General features: G+C 48.3%; 1 protein-coding gene across 2 annotated transcripts in view; it reads right to left on the reverse strand.

Annotated features, from left to right (window-relative positions):
* LOC134933768 (sodium- and chloride-dependent betaine transporter-like) overlaps nucleotides 1-17,313 on the reverse strand; it is a 44,877-nt gene that overhangs the window by 13,850 nt on the left and 13,714 nt on the right. For both annotated transcript variants that reach the window (XM_063929208.1, XM_063929207.1), the window contains exons 2-4: nucleotides 10,988-11,202; nucleotides 4,370-4,504; nucleotides 1,201-1,341 (exon numbers count right to left, since the gene is read on the reverse strand). In XM_063929208.1, coding sequence (XP_063785278.1) covers nucleotides 1,201-1,341; nucleotides 4,370-4,504; nucleotides 10,988-11,198 — 487 coding nt within the window. In that variant the 5' untranslated portion in view covers nucleotides 11,199-11,202. The remainder of the gene's footprint in view (nucleotides 1-1,200; nucleotides 1,342-4,369; nucleotides 4,505-10,987; nucleotides 11,203-17,313) is intronic.

Consider the following 17,313-nt stretch of genomic DNA (forward strand, 5'->3'; position numbering starts at 1 on the left):
GTGGGACTTCTTCTTTCCATGGTGTACCTGTCTGGAAAAGCGGTGAGACTTTTTTCCCCAATTTTGGGATCCATATAACATCTAGGGAATTAAGTCTCCCCTAAACTGGACAAGAAATGGTCACCTTTTTATGTTAATTTTTATGTGTTTTTATTGAATATCTCGTGTGCTTTGGAGAATATTTCCAATTCTGTGGAATAAAACTTGTTGTTTTTATACTACCTGGTGGTGATTGCTTTCCATAAATAACGAAGCGGATGTGAAATTAATGAGGAAGACGCCTGAGGTGTATACTATATGCAAACAAGCCAAGAGAACCACAGTGAGTTGGATGTAGAGGGGGGAACCCCGACACATTTTTCCTGTATGGTGGATTCTATTAAAGAAAGAGATACTATGAAAGTCTTGTAATATAACCCCTTCTTGTGAGTGCTCTGTATAAGGGGGTAACCCCAACAACAGTTATACACAGGTGGTGGGATAACTCCAGAAAGGTGTCAAAGAAACTCCAGAATATTGTGGAATATCATCATAGGACTATAATATCTCTAGTTCATTTTATCAACACTCAAGTGTGAATGCTTCACATAGGGGGTAACCCCGATAATACATATATATATATGAGTGGTGGTGACAAAACCCCAGGGATTCATCAATAAGTGTTGAAATATTGTACAATATTGTTAACAGTATCACACTATTTTTTTGTATTTTGTCTTTTCCTTTTCATGCTAATTGAATCCTCACCTGTGAAGATAACAAGAAACTCATTCGAACAAGGGAGTAGATATTTTTATATACATAGCGCTGTTTCTGTTTGATCGAATTTCTACTGTTCTGAATATGTTACAATTGTATCAGTTATATACTGTAGCGTGACCTCTCTGATCTGTGCCCAGGTGTGACGCCTTACCAGCAGCAGCAGTTACCCTTTATTCCATATATTCCAGGTGTGCTACTTTCTTACCTGTGTCAGAGGCATGTTAGCTGTTACAGGTGTATGTGTTCAGGTGTGTGACCTCTCTGACTTACGTTACCCATTTCTACCTGTGTTACAGGTACTGTGTGTTGCCTATTGCTACCTATGTTTCCGTTGTATGACCGTGTATTTCCTGTGGTCAGGGGCGTTACCTCTCCTACCTGTGTGGCAGATGGGTAACCCTCTCTTACCCCTCTCCCAGGTGTGCTGACAATTCTTACCTGTGTTCCAGGTGTGGTTGCAATTGGCCCAGGGCAGCTCAGCTGTAAATGAGCTGAAGAGATAAAAGAGCGCCCAGGCGAGGATGACGATATAATAGATGTTCAGGTAACTCTCAATCACCTGTGAAGCGTAGCCAATACCTGATGAGGAATAAGCAGAGACCAGTAATGTAACCCAGTGCACATAGCGCCTGATTCATAACGGCGGTTATCACGCAACTGAGCGATTATGGGGGGACTGCGCATGTACTGTGATCTGCGCATGTGTTACGGTGCCTTTGCGATTCCGCCGGCAGGGAGGATTTCATTGCAGAGTGATTGACAGGAAGTGACCACTTGGGGCTGGTTACAGGGAGTGGCAGCAAAAAGGCAGACGTATCATGGCCATTTGCAGGGTGTCAGCTGCAATCATCTAAGCACAAAAACACATTGCCTGCGTCCCTACTGCCACGTCCAATCCGCGTAGCCATAGGGACCCTAGCAGTCTCTCCTTGGCGTCATTCAGAGAGCAATGTGATAAATGCAGAGGAAAATGGATGAATGTGTTATGTAGGAACTTTCTGAAAAACTAGTTTGTAATGGATGAAGCTGTTATGTCCTAGGCATAGGCAAGATAGGCAATTGCATAGGGCATTTGGTATGCCTAGGGGCACAAGCAGCTTCTGCTGATAAAAATGATATGCGGCATGCCTATATTCTGTGTGTGACTGCGGCTGTATCTGCATACGAAACGCTATCTTACAGTGTATTCCTGGAAATCACTGTAACGTAGTATTTTGTATGCAGATACAGCCGCAGTCACACACAGAATATAGGCATGCTGCATATCATTTTTATCAGCAGAAGCTGCTTGTGCATCCTATCCTCATAGTAATGCAAATAAGACGCATTTTCATTAAAAAAAAAACGCCCGACGTTAGCAGAGCTGCCAGCTGACTCACGCCAGGCATCTCCTGCTGCATGGCACATTGAGGCAAGATATATGAGGACGCATCTGTATCCAAGCAGAGGTCACAGTGTTAGCGGCCGTGTGAGTGCTGTGTGCAGGTGGAAAGGTTGTGCAATAGTGTTCATGGCACACATGACACACATAATGCCCCTTACACACATGCCATGTGTAAGGGGCATTATGTGTGTCATGAGTATAAATGCATTAATAATGTGCAGCACAAGTGTAAGGGGTACTATATGTGTCATTATCTGTATAAGTACATTAATAATGTGCGGCATATGTGTAAGGGGCACCATGTGTGTCATTATGTGTATAAGGGCTTTAATAAAGGTTGGCATAATGTGTAAGGCATATTATGTTTATAAGGACATTAGTAATGTGTGTCATGTGTAAGGGGCATTACTGTGTGGTATTATGTGTATAAATGGATTACTAATGTGTGGCCTTGTGTGTATAAGGTGTTCTACTGTGTGGCATAACTTCTAGAAAAGGCACTACTGTGTGGTCTAATAAAGCGCAATATGGTGTGATGTAATGTGAATAAGGAGCAATTCAGTGTGGTGTAATGTGAATAAGGAGCAATTCAGTGTGATGTAATGTGAATAAGGGGCACTACTGTGAGGAGTAATGTATATAAGGTAAAGTGGTATGACTGTGTGAAGTAACGTGAATAAGGGACACTATCGCATGATAAAATGTGAATAAAGTTGCACTACTGTGTGGCGTAATTTAAACTGGGGGTACTATTGTGTGGCCAGCAAGAACACACCCTTTTTGAGCTGTGCGCTGAATGTGTACACTGTTCCTATTTAAAATACATGGGGTAGGATCACCAAAATGAGGACTGCTATGGGTGAGTCATGATGGTGCTGAGAGAGGGGCACAGGGTCAGAGGCGGAACTAACAACGGTGCTAGGAGGCACCAGCCAAAATCTTGCCTAGGGCATCATATTGGTTAGGGCTGGCTCTGGTCCTAGGGATCACAGGTCATATGTAAGTGTAAATGTTGGCAGATTAATTAGTGATATATTTTGTGGATAAAAGTGCTATGTTTAATTCTTAAGTCAGTAATAATTTATCTTTAATTCTAAATATCTCAGTTTCTCTTAACGTAACATAACACCTTCATCCAGAGCCGGCCCTAACCAATATGATGCCCTATGCAAGATTTTGGCTGGTGCCCCCTAGCACCGCTGCTAGTTCTGCAGGACATGCCTGGCATGAGTCAGCTGGCAGCTCTGCTAACGTTGTGCGCCTTTTGTTTATGAAAATATATCATATTATTTGCATTACTATGTGGCTAGGATGCACGAGCAGCTTCTGCTGATTAAAATGATATGCAGCATGCCTATATTCTGTGTGCGACTGCGGCTGTATCTGCATACGAAAATGCTACATTACAGTGATTTCCAGGAATACACTGTAATGTAGCATTTCGTATGCAGATACAGCCGCAGTCACACACAGAATATAGGCATGCCGCATATCATTTTAATCAGCAGAAGCTGCTGGTGCCCCTAAGCATACCAAATGCCCTAGGAATTTGCCTAGTTTGCCTATGCCTAAGACCGGCTCTGCAATCCATTCCCCTCTTCAAGTCACACAAACCACAATATATTGTGTATCGGCCACAAAAGAAATTTGGGGATGGCGGCCTGCAAATTGTGTGTGCTCCACTAGGTGGCACTGTTACACAGGGGGATGAAGCCCTGCCGCTCACTCAGTACTGTATGGTTCATAGCCAAGGTAAGATGGGAATAAAATCAGACTGTAGGGGAACTTCCATTTATTGGCGTAACTAAGTGTATCCAGAGGGTACAATGTGCAGAAAGACTGCATGAGAAAACGCACAAGAGAGGATCATGCTTTGATGGTGAAGGACGCAGCGGGGAACTGTCCTTTTTACAATAACGGTAATAAATTGCTCTTTCCTGACATGTTTTACTACACAGAAGCGCTGGAGACGAGGAACGCAACATGCACTTGTTCCATCTTTTGTGGCACTACAAGTCCCAGCAGGTTGCCGAAGCCTGTTGCGGAAATTAACCCCGGCGCTGCCGTCCCTTTTTTCTGAAGGCTTGCGATTTCTGATTGATAACTGTGGCCTGAATAGAGTTTCTCATCGGCTGCCAGTGTTTGGGTTTCTATGGCTTCCCTGCCCTGTCAGGTCGTGTGAAACTAAAAGCTGAATGCAAGAGCGGGACGGACCAAACCAACCTTCAAAGAGGGGGCAGATTTTCCTCCACGCCGTCACACCCCCCTGGCTGGTGTACTGACCCAGCGCCGTCTCCAGTAAAAAGACCGGAATCCCGCAGGTGAAGAGGAAGATGAGGTAGGGGATGAAGAAGGCTCCTGGTAACAGAAAAGGTCATTAGGTCGCAGTGATGTCATACGTATGGTATCACAGGCTGCTTGTGTGGCCTACCGTTCCCTGCACACCCCTGTGTTCAGCTGGACCTATAGCTCTGAGAGAATGGAACTACATCCCTGCAATCTGTAAGAATACACACATTACACATCTTCCCGCAGTGTTGAGTGGTAGACCCATGGGTGTCGCCAGTCACCAGTCCGTGGTCCTGCTCCGCCAAGTTACTGACCCCCTAATAGAGTAATAATGCATCATTCAAGTGCAGGATCTGGAACCTGACCCATAAGGGAGAAGTCATCAGGTACATGGCATTTCCCCTCCCCCCCCCACCCCGGTGGGCCAGTCTGACCCTGTAGACTACATGGCACAGGCTCAAGAGCAGGAATATCTCAGGTAAGCGGGGTGGAGGCATCAGATCTGGAACTACCAGGAGGCTCCCGAAAAATGGATGGCGCTCCCGGCCAACCTGGAAAAGTGGGCAAGTCTCCCGCAGCCAGTACGGTCGGTACTCTCGGCATTGCATAGGAGGGGGCTTGACTACGATGACGCGACCACACCACCCCATTTTAGCGCATCACGCCTACACACCAGCCCTTAAGTTGAGCCACACACCCCGTGCCGGAGGGGACGCTGTAAATAGAGTTAAGCTGGCCCCATACTGCCTTACCCTGCTGCTGGGCCCATATTCCAGATACAAGGGTCCGGTTCCAATATGGAAACTCACCAGCCTTAAACTGCCAGGGTGTGTGGTCAGAAGCCTATCTGACAGTGTCTAGTTAGACAGTCAATAGATAGACACCATATATTAGACAGACATTAGGTCGACAGGGTCAAAAGGTCGACATGGTCAAAAGGTCGACATGGAAAAGGTCGACAGGTCAAAAAGTCGACATGTCAGAAGGTCGACATGGTCAAAAGGTCGACATGAAAATGGTCGACATAAAAAAGATAGACATTTATTTTTTTATGTAACATGTTTTTGGATTATTTCATACTTTCTCTATCCATGTCGGCATAGAGTTGGTTATAAACCTTGTGGCGAGCGCAGCGAGCCACCATGCCCGAAGCGTGGAGAGCGCAGGGAGCCCCGCGAGGGTATGCCTATCTACAACTGGGGGTCCCAGATGACAAAACTATCCACACAAACCACAAAAATGCAAAAAAACATGGTGTCTACCTTTTTCATGTCGACCATTTTCATGTCGACCTTTTGACCCTGTCGACCTTTTGACCCTGTCGACCTAATGTCTGTCTAACATATGGTGTCTATCTATTGACTGTCTAACTAGACACTATCTATCTTTCACACCGGAAGCGGTCAGAAGAGGGGGGTGGGGCAGGTACTGATTTCCTGGGCCGGCTTGTCTGGGGGGTCCAGCATGGGCCCAGCCAGGCATGGTGGGAAAGAAGTACAACCCCCCTCAGAGCGCACCATCTGCTTAGTGGAACATTTTCAGTGCTTAGTCATGCCCCCGGCGGAGCCTGTTCACTGCCTCTGTGGCCTTAGCGGGCAGAACCCATTGGGCCTCCGACACGGGCCCAGAGCAGTCAGCAAACTTACAGGAGATGCCTTGTTGCTGTATTATCAGGGCAGAATTAATGGCCACATAAGCCTGGGACTAGTGCTGTGTGGGAGTGGCCAGTGCGGTGTGGGTGTGGCCAGTGATGTGTGGGCGTGTACATACCCTACACTGTCGCCCCAAATGTCTCCCTAAATATATAAAAGTAAAAAAATAGCATCATCATGTGAGGTAAATAGAAATAGAGTTTTAATACTTGTGATTTATGGGCGACCATGTGGCCAGCTGGCGGCCGGTGATCATCGTCCTGTCATAATGATGGGCCTATAGCTCCACCTGCCCCATTGATAATTTGGCCCTGTACATTTGTTCCTACTGGTTTTTCAGGATACGGTTGTTAGGTCGACACAACTTAGGTTGGCAGTCATTAGGTCGACCACTGAAGGTCGACTGCTATAGAGCGATAGGTCGACTCGGTTTTTCAGTTGCATACTGGTTAATCTGTTGGAAGTTTAGCTCCTGTTTTCCATATAGTCTCACGCAGCGCTGACCTTGGGCGTTATGTGTAGGTGGTTCCTGCCCAGGAAATGTCTGCAGAGCACATTGCACGTCATAGCGGAGCGTTCTGCAGGACTGGAAATGACTGAAGGCTTTTCTCTGTGTTCTCCTAAAGAGATCTAGGGGCTAATTCAGACCTGATGGCTGCTGTGCCTTCTTTTCGCACAGTGGGCGATCAGGTCTGAACTGCGCATGCGCAGGTGCCGCAGAGCCCCGGCACACGCCAGAGATGCGATCGGCATCTCTGCCCAGCGATCGCCTCTGCCTGATTGACAGGCAGAGGCGTTCCCTGGGCGGGAGGGGGCGGGCCAGCGGCACTGGGCTGCCGTTTTGGGGGCGCGGTCCGGGGAACGCAGGTGTGCGGGGGGCGGCGGCTGTGTGACATCACACGCAGCTGCTGCGACCCGTGGGTAACTCCTTGCTAGCGCGTAGGAGCTGCGCAGGCAGGGAGCTGTTCTTCAGGTACATAAGCATCGCCGCCATGCGATGCTTATATACCTGTGCTGGGGAAGGGGTGGGGGCGAGCCAGACATGTGGGGCGGACTAGCCCTGTTCTGGGTCCCCCCCGCATTTCAGTGAAAGTGATCGTGCACATCTACCATCGAGTCTGAATTACCCCCCTGGTCTCTGCCTGCTGTGCACCAGTCACTGAAGGAGTTAACACTAGCCCACGTGGTTCATATTATACAATGCTTCTCTCCTGCGCCCAGATCTGTTTCCTGGTTGGCTCTGACTCCCTTTCTGTGCTCTCAGCGATGAACCTGCTTACTTGTTACATTGCACAAAGACTGACACGGATCACAGTGACTATACGCTCCGTGTGCATTCTTTACTGTGTGTCTCTCCCATGCCACTCCCTGGGAACGTGCGCTCTTCCATCCAGTATGTGCGGTGGGCCTGATTCTGCGCCCAAATGCCCATTGCGCTGTACCGACTGCTATAGAGCGATATGTAATATTGGAGGTGGCGATACTTTCACCATTGCATGAATAAGAATCCGCTTTATGGGGGTCATTCTGAGTTGATCGTAGCTGTGCTAAATTTAGCACAGCTACGATCACTTACACTGACATGCGGGGGGACGCCCAGCACAGAGCTAGTCCGCCCCGCATGTCAGTGCCGCCCCCCCCTGCATAAATACAAAAGCGCCTTTGTATTTGAGGAGTAACTCCCGGCCAGCGCAGCTCCTGCAGCTGGCCGGGAGTTAATTGTCGCTGCCACTGGCCGCAGCGGTCGCAGCCCGCCCCCCCAACGGTCCGGCCATGCTTGCGTTGGCCGGGCCGCTCCCCCTAAACGGTGGCTTAACGCCGCCGTACAGCCCCCTCCCGCCCAGCGACCGCCTCTGTCTCAGAGGCGATCGCTAGGCAACAAAAGCTGCCATGCGCCGGTGCATGCGCAGTTCCGACCCGATCGCTGCGACAAACTGCAGCGAGCGATCGGGTCGGAATGACCCCCTATGCCCCATATAATGGGCGATATTCAGTATGCCGGCTATAAGAGTATAAGGGATTGGAATTCCGCTAAGAAGCAAAATCAGCTGGTACAGAGCCCCTGACACTACCCACGTGTGTCGCCCATGATATCGCAGCGGACAAGCCGGCATATGTATCAAAACTTGGGCAGAGATAAAGTACCAGACAACCAGCTCCTGTCATGTTTCAAACACAAGCTTGTAACATGACAGTTAGGAGCTGATTGGTTGGCACTTTATCTCTCTCCACTTGATCTATCTCCAAGGCTTAGTAAATAGAACCCACAGCCTCTAAATTGACAGGTAGGAGCTGATTGGCTGATACTTTATCTCTCTCCACATGGTCTATCTCCAAGGCTTAGTAAATAGAACCACAGCCTCTAAATTGACAGTTAGGAGCTGATTGGCTGGTACTTTACCTCTCTCCACTTGAACTATTTCCAAGGCTTAGTAAATAGAACCCATAGCCTCTAAATTGACAGGAGCCGATTGGCTGGTACTTTTTTCTCGCTTCATTTTATCACTCTCCAAGCTTTGATACATATGCCCCAATATGTCTGGCAGGTTCTAGACATGAAAACCCGGCGTGCATTGCCGTTACATTGCGCTACAGCTCCAATGTGTTCCCAGCCACCCAACAAGCCCTCACACCCCTGACAGAGTGACGCCCGATACAGCAGGGGGGAGTGGACGCTACGGCTGCATTGTGTGGGCTCAGCGCTAGTACACAAGACTTGTTATTTATCTGGAGAAGGCAGCCATGAGATGTTCCCCCCAATCACCCCACCCCACCCCCCTACTCCCCACTCTCCCGCAGTAACCTCTCCAGCGCCGGAGGGACGCTGTTTGCGCTGTGTGTGGAGTGGAACCAAGGGACGGACGGCCTCTCCAGCCGGGAAGGAGTTAAAGGAGCTCGTCTCTACCTCCAAAAAAGAACAGTCCTGAAAGCAGCGGAAATGTTTAACAAAACAGCCTGTGAAATGATCCGGACGCCCTTTCTTCTACATAACGAAGTGTGAAGAGCGCGCGGACTCCCTGCGGACAGAGAGAGGGGGTCAGGGCCACTTTCCCTCAGATCCCCCCCCAAGGCCCATCCTATACACCCGCGTTCTCCCCTGCCAGCCCCGACAGAGCAATGGGTTAATTAATTATGTATCACGCTGCTTGGTGATGGGTGATTAATAGCCCCTATAAATAAGTTGTATACCCCGGGGCAAGCCACCCTCGACCCCAGCGATGACTTCAATGGATGACAAATGCTGGGAAATCTCCCAGTACCTCCAGTACGAATGTGGACCTTTCCAGTTCGACTGCCATAACCCTCCCCTCAAGCCCACCCCCCACAGGAACCTAGGGAGGAAATTTACTAAGCGGTGATAAGATCAGAGAAGTGAGCCAATGGAGAAGTTGCCTGTGGCAACCAATCAGCACTGAAGTGACATCTATAATTTGCATACTATAAAATGATACAGAGCTGCTGATTGGTTGATGGAGCCACTTCTCCACTGGCTCACTTCTCCGCTCTTATCACTGCTTAGTAAATGTCCCCCTAAATGCTGTAAATTGTGCAGTGTTTACCAGCAAAGCCGAACAACACATTCTGCGATACAAGTCACAGAGCGATCACATGACCAGCGTGACTATCGCTGATACAATCCACGGAATTGCTGGTGGGAATTACTAATGGCAACGCCCCGGCTTCTCCGTAAACTCTCCTTCTCTGCTGCCCCTATAGAAATATTCAAATAATCCATCTCCAGGGAGATCAAGGGAGTGTAACTGTTCCGGAATCCTTGCCCACTGAGTCATGTGGGGGGGGGGGGGGGGTGATCAGGGCGAGGTGTGCTGCTGTGAGTGCAGGATTTATAAATTCTTGGAGAGAGATAAAGTAGAGAAGTTGCTCAAAGCTCCTAACGGTCATTTTTATCAAACTCAGGGCCAGATGCATCATCGTTTGGAAAGTGATAAAATGGAGAGTGAAAAAGTACCAGCCAATCAGCTCCTAACTTCCATGTCACAGGCTGTGTTTGAAAAATGGCAGATAGGAGCTGATTGGCTGGTACTTTATCTCCCTCCACTTTATCTCTCTCCAAGATTTGATAAATCTCCACCTTAGTCCTGTAAGTGTTTAATAAATGAATGAAGATGTTTCAGCACAGAATCCATTCCCACTTATAGGGATAAAATTAACTCTGGATCCGGAAGGCGGTGCAAAAACACAACACGATGCGCTCTGCAAAAGGGTACTTTGGTTCAAATCTGCATTAGTTTCCTTAGGGGAGACGTGACAAGAATACCGGTGCCACATGCCTCCTAACCGAGGTACTGGCTTGTAAGGGAGAGGTGGGTGATTAGTAGAAAGGGCCGGAGGGCGCCATGCCTAAGAATTTGTTCCATGCATTGCAGCTCTGCGTCAAAACAAATGCAGCCGTACACTCAGTTGCCAGCAAAGTAACAGAATTGCCGTTACCGCAGTGTTTAAGGGCCGGCAACGGCACCCCGTCTCGCACCCCTCGCCCGGCCGGCTGAATACCCAATTCGCACAAAAGTGCTTGCCAGCCTATGGGGTACCGAACACTTTATGAGAGATCCCACTGCCGTAAAGTGTGGCGGGTGCCGGGCCGATTTGGCCGGGCGAAGGATTTGCTGGCAACTGAATTCCCCCCAAAACACAGTGCTACACAGAAATAATCTATTATAAATATACCATGGTGTAATCCCCACAAAGCGCCCTGATATAGGCGCACTGGATCGGCCAATAGAAATGGTGGACACAGATGTGATCACAATTCTGCTTGCTGGACTAGGGGTGTTCAAAAAGGGGGTCTGTGGGTACCGGGACGCCTCCAGTGTAAATTCCACATGGGAAATCTCTATGCGGTATTAGTACATACTAGGTAATACAGAAGTAAACTCACCCCCTCCATTTTTGTAGCAGAGATAAGGGAACCTCCAGACGTTGCCGAGACCAATGATTTCACCGGCCACCGACAGGACAAACTCCACTTTGTTCCCCCATTGTCCCCTCTCCACCATCTTTTCCTCCGACTCTTGAGCCGCCGTTGAGGCGCACAGGACGTCCGACTTCTCTGGGCCATTCCAGGCCTCCTCGCAGTTCTTCCGACCCATGGCCCTTCGGGTAAACAAGGGGAGGATGTTATCCGGAATCTGCTGCCACTCACTGATATGACATAAGCAGCAGCGCTATGGACTGAATTGAGCCATTCATTGCCTGCAGCGTGCCGGACGATCATGAGGGAGTCCTACAGAATGTTACTGGGACATAGCAGGAGAGGAACGTATTCTAGATACTGAGGAATGTTTCATAATGTGGGGCCTATGTACTAAGCTTTGGAGAGAGATAAAGTGAAGAGAGAAATAAAGGTGGTCATTCCGAGTTGATCGCTCGCTAGCCGTTTTTAGCAGCCATGCAAACGCTATGCCGCCGCCCACTGGGAGTGTATTTTAGCTTAGCAGAAGTGCGAACGAAAGGATCGCAGAGCGGCTACAATGTTTTTTTGTGCAGTTTCAGAGTAGCTCAAAACCTGCTCAGCGCTTGCGATCACTTCAGAATGTTCAATTCCGGATTTGACGTCACACACCCGCCCAGCCATGCCTGTGTTTTTCCTGGCACTCCCTGATAACAGTCAGTTGACACCCAGAAACGCCCACTTCACGTCAATCACTCTGCGGCCACCAGTGCGGCTGAAAAGCATCGCTAGACCCTGTGCAAAACTGCATCGTTCGTTGTGCCCGTACGTCACGCGTGCGCATTGCGCTGCATACGCATGCGCAGAACTGCCATTTTTTAGCCTGATCGCTGCGCTTCGAACAAATGCAGCTAGCAATCAACTTGGAGTGACCACCAAAGTACCAGCCAATCAGCTCCTGTCATTTTACAAACACAGCCTGTAACATGGCAGTTATGAGCTGGTTGTCTGGTACTTTATCTCTCTCTCCACTTTATCTCTCTTCAAGGCTTAGTACATCTCACCTGTGTCTGTTTGCAGTGGATGGGATTATTTAGGTAAAAGTACAAAAGTCTGCCTACGCTGCCAAACGTTAGGACTTTGTACCCGTAATAGAAAGAAGCAAAGTCGTTAGCTGCAGTTTTTGCAACATATTTAGGTTACGTCTAAGGGGCCTATTTATCATTAATGGCATAATCAACGGGATCTGGGCGTGATATTAGCGCCCAGGATTGCGCTGCATTATGCGATTACATGGACGGGATGTATGAAGAAGCACCCGCTTTCGGAGCCCGTCCCTGCGATGTACTCAGGGAGCTGCCGGGTCTGCTGCGCCACCTTCAGGTGGGGGCCAATCAATTTGATAAATATAGCAGCTATGGGGATGCGGTTTTTGGCGGGAATGGAGGGATCGCTGCGGGTATGCCTGCTTGTCCCTGCGACAAACATTTGGAGGATACTAAATATTTGCGGCTAACCCCGGAAAACGGGTGTATTTTTTGATAAATGGGCCCCGACCAAGGGGTAAATTTACTAAGATGAGAGTTCTATTGAAGATGGGATGTTGCCCATAGCAACCAATCAGATTCCAGGTATTATCTTCTAGAAGGTGCTAGATAAATGAGAAGTAGATTCTGATTGGTTGCTATGGGCAACATCCCATCTTAAACAGAACTCCCATCTTAGTAAATTTACCCCCAAATCTAGTTTGCTGTCATTTTTGGGATTCTTCTGAGCCCAATTACACACGCCCTCATTTATGTCACCCCACACCCGCAGTAATAAAAGGTTCCAGGCTTGTTGCAGGCTCCTACCCTTGTATTGTAAAGGGATTACTAAACAATTTACTGACAGGAAGATTGTAGGAGATAAGGGCATAATGTGAGAGAGAAAACACAATGACTCCCTGGCACGGGTGTATTTATAATGGGTGCAGTGTGTGCGAGGCACACGGGCCCCCCTGGGTTCCAGGGGGGCCCGCACCGCACACCCTGCACCCATGTTTGTTCCATAGTTACCCCCCCCCCCCCCCCGGAGTCCCGCGTTGGCAGTAGCAGTGCTGAAGAAATCCCCAGAAAGATCCCGTGGCGGACATTTTCCCGTTGTTTTATTCTGCAGTAAGGAAATCACTGGGAAAATGGCCGCCACACCTTTTTCCCATAGACCTGCGCATACGAGCTAGATTCTGGGGCAGTGTTAGCGTCACCTAGTGCCCAGAGCTACAGCGCTGCCAGCTAGAGAGGTGGGGGGCTGCACACGTCCCTCCTTCTCTCTAGATGCCCCCCTGCTCTCTGGACTAGCGCATAGCATACTTGCCTACCTGCCCCTCTCCATGAGGGAGAAAATGCTCTGTTCCTGGACTTTCCTGGTAATGTATGATTGCCATCACCTGTGGTGAAACACCTTTCTTATCAACTAACTAGCTCACCACAGGTGATGGCAATCATACATTACCAGGAAAGTCCAGGAACAGAGCATTTTCTCCCTCATGGAGAGGGTCAGGTAGGCAAGTATGGCGCATAGTACATGCCACAAATACATTTATCAAATCTTGGTGAGAGATAAAGTGGAGAGGTCAGTGTCCTAATTGCCATCTTTCTAGCACAGCCTGTGAAATGACAGAAGCTGGCTGGATGGCACTTTGGGGGTCATTCCGAGTTGATCGCTCGCTAGCTACTTTTTGCAGCCGCGCAAGCGCATAGTCGCCGCCCACTGGGGAGTGTATTTTAGCTGTGCAAGTGTGCGAACTCCTGTGCAGCCGAGCGGTACAAAAACATTTTGTGCAGTTTCTGAGTAGGTCTGAACTTATTCAGCCGCTGCGATCACTTCAGCCTGTCCGGTCCCGGAATTGACGTCAGACACCCGCCCTGCAAACGCTTGGACGTGCCAGCGTTTTTCCAACCACTCCCAGAAAACGGTCAGTTGACACCCACAACACAAACGCCTTCTTCCTGTCAATCTCCTTGCGATCGGCTGTGCGAATGGATTCTTCATTAAATCCATCGCCCAGCAACGATCCGCTTTGTACCCATACGACGCGCCTCCGCATTGCGGTGCATACGCATGCGCAGTAGTGACCTGATCACTGCGCTGCGAAAAACGTCAGCGTGCGATCAGGTCGGAATGACCCCCTTTATTTCTCTCTCTACTTTATCACTCACTCCAAGATATTATAACTCTCCCCACTCCAAGATGTGATAAATCTCCCCCTGTATTCCTTATGATTTACATTGGAGACACAATGGGGGGGTCATTGTGCCCCTACGTAAGCCTCTTAAGCGTAGGGGTGAGAGGGACGTTTTCTCAATTTTCAATGTAATTATTATATTGCACATTGCTGTTTTCAAACCAAATGGAATTATTGTGAGACTGGGCCCCTGATGAGGCGGCTGCTTGCTGCGACGCTTGCGTGGAGCGCCCCCACTGGCTGACGCTAACAGGAACCAGCACTCAGAGGATCCGGATATCCGCGTCACTGAGCACCAGGATCTGATCACTACCGGTAATAACCATTGTAACTACACTGTCAGTGTGATAATGGGATTCCCGGTGAGGTTATTACTGGTCATTCACCTGCTCGGAGCCCCTAGAATTGTGGGTTCCTGGGCAGCTGCCCAGTGCGCCTCTAGAGTAAGATGGCCCTGCCGACCATTGCATCTCCCCTTAATTAGTTTCAAGGTCTCCATTTGTTCTCATTAGAAGCTCATTCAGGTCTTAAACAATGGGGATCGGGGGCCGTCTTTACATTTGTACATCTTAATGTTTTTCTTTTTCATTGCTCTATGTGCGTAGAAATGCGCTTTCCAGTATTAAGCGCCAAAAGCCTCTCTGTAAAATTCTAGACACCAGTTACCAGCCTGTCAAAATGACGGAACAACATAGCAGTATTGTCAGCGCCGGCGGCTGTGCGCGCCTGAATGGAGCAACACTTGAATTGCTCCGCCGGGCTCCATCTAGTGGCCGCGGGAGCGCAAAACACTTGAATTCTCCCATAGAGGTGAGGAGCAGCGCTAGCCTTTTACCATATAGGTTTCCTTCATTACGGAGTCACAAAGCATTGCATATATATCATCTGTACGTACAGCGTTTAGCGTTTCCGCAGGGTATAGTTTTGTCTAGACGTTTAGTGTAAAGGCCCGTACACACTGGTCGATATATCGGCCGTTCTCCTGAACGGCCGATATATCGCGGGACCGTCGGCCAGTGTGTACGGCCGATACGTCTGTGAACTCCGTCGTTCACAGACGTATCGCGTCGGCCGCGCAGCACAGCCGACGGCCAATATATCTACCGATATATTGGCGCGTCGCTGTGTGTGTACGGGGCGGTCGGCCCACCGCCCGTACACATGCTGCGGCTGCCGGCGGTGATTGACAGGTGAACTGGGCGGGCGTGTGTACACGCCCGCCCAGTTCATGACGTCAGTCCCCGACGGATCAAGCAGTGTGTATGCTGAACACACTGCCCGATCCGTCCATAGATATATCTGCAGATCAATTGATCTGCAGATATATCTGTTAGTGTGTACCCACCTTATGGGCCATATTCAATTAGCAGTGATAACGGACTTTTCTCGTGAAAAGTCCGGTTTTCGGGTGAAAAACCGGACTTTTCACGTGAAATGCAATTACAGCCTATTCAATTATCCTGGAAAATTTATCGGTGATCATGTTTTCACTAATTTCACTTCACCTTCTCTGAAGCAGGTGAAAAGTTGGGAAAAGTCACTATTTTAAGGTAAAAATGTTTGGATATGGTACAGAACTCCTGGGACACCCCCCTTTATGACTAATTAGGCACGTTGAAGTTTTTAATTATTTTTAATTGGCCAATAATGACATGTCATTTTTGGGGTGAAAAAGTAAAAAGTTATGGAAATTGGGGTTCAAGGTATGGGACAGGTATATTGGGGTGCTTTATGAGTGGGACAGGTGTTTTTTAGGCTTGCAGATGGGAGTAATCGGTCTGTTTCCACTTTTTTTAAAGTACCCTAAAATGACCCAAATATATACTTATACCCATTTTCATGTACCCCAAATTTAATGAGAGCATTTATTTTGCTCAAAAAAACTTGCTTTCTATCATTTTTTTGCATTTTAAAAAAAAATGCATATAACCGCCATTTCACACAATTTAAGTCCCCCAAAACTCTCTAATGTGATCTCTAACACACTTCTCTTCTGTTTTCCTATGTTAGTTTAGCATTTTTTGGGGTACAGGCTGATTTCCCCATTTTCACCTGCACTTTTCACTGCAAGAATTTGCACGTGAAACCCGTTCGGAATTGAATAGGTCGAAAAATGGAGCATTTTCGCGGCAATTTTCGGCCGATTGCCGCGAAAAAATTTCGGGCGAAAAATTGAAAAACTGAGCAATTTCGCTGCAATTTTCGGCCGATTGCCGCGAAAAATTTTCGGGCGAAAAATTGCCGCGAATTTGCGGATAATTGAATACCCCACTAAGTGTTGCTATAATTGTCCTCGTGATAACGCACAACGCTTCCATATAAATCATTCTTCTATGTTGGGTTATATATTTGTTGGGGAAGGGGGGTTGTGTCACATGAAACATATCTTTGACCCAAGCTACACAAAGGCATTGTTCCCCGCCCTGTGTGTGTAACACATTGTACAGAAACCATACAGCACAAGAGCGTGACTCGCCATCAAAGGGGGAACGCTGAATGACGATTCCTCCGGACACTGGGAGACAAACCACATCAGATGCGATGTAACAATCAGCGTATGCCTGTGATCTAGGACTGATCGTTACACTGCCAGCATGCACGCACTCTCTGTATGCCAGCGCGTTTCCCACCGGCTGCCAGCTGCGCCATAAGCTGAGCCCTTGGTACATGCCTCCCAATACCTCACAGAAGAAGAATCGGCACATAATCGCCCCCTTCCCATCATCCACCTTCATATACATTTGCTTAATATCGTCATATATGACATTTGTTAGAACGTCTCTCATTTGTTTATGTAGGTTTCTGAAAAAATCCCTCTGATTGTAAGCCATCAGCCCCTGTAATGCCTACTTCCAAAATATCAGATTTAACAAACCTTCTATAGATGAGAAGTGGAGGTTTCACTGATAGCAAATGAGATTCTAGCTGTCAGTTATCTAGTGCGGTCTGTACAGTGATAGCTAAACTCTGATTGGCTGCCATGGGCCACACCTGTCCTTGTCCCCTTTATTAGATTTGATAAATCTCCCCCTCATCCAAGATTTTCTATGGGTCCCACAAAGTTCTGGTTACCCCCTTGGGGGTAATG

This window comes from Pseudophryne corroboree, chromosome 6 (assembly GCF_028390025.1).
Source record: "Pseudophryne corroboree isolate aPseCor3 chromosome 6, aPseCor3.hap2, whole genome shotgun sequence".
Classification (NCBI taxonomy): Eukaryota; Metazoa; Chordata; class Amphibia; order Anura; family Myobatrachidae; genus Pseudophryne; species Pseudophryne corroboree.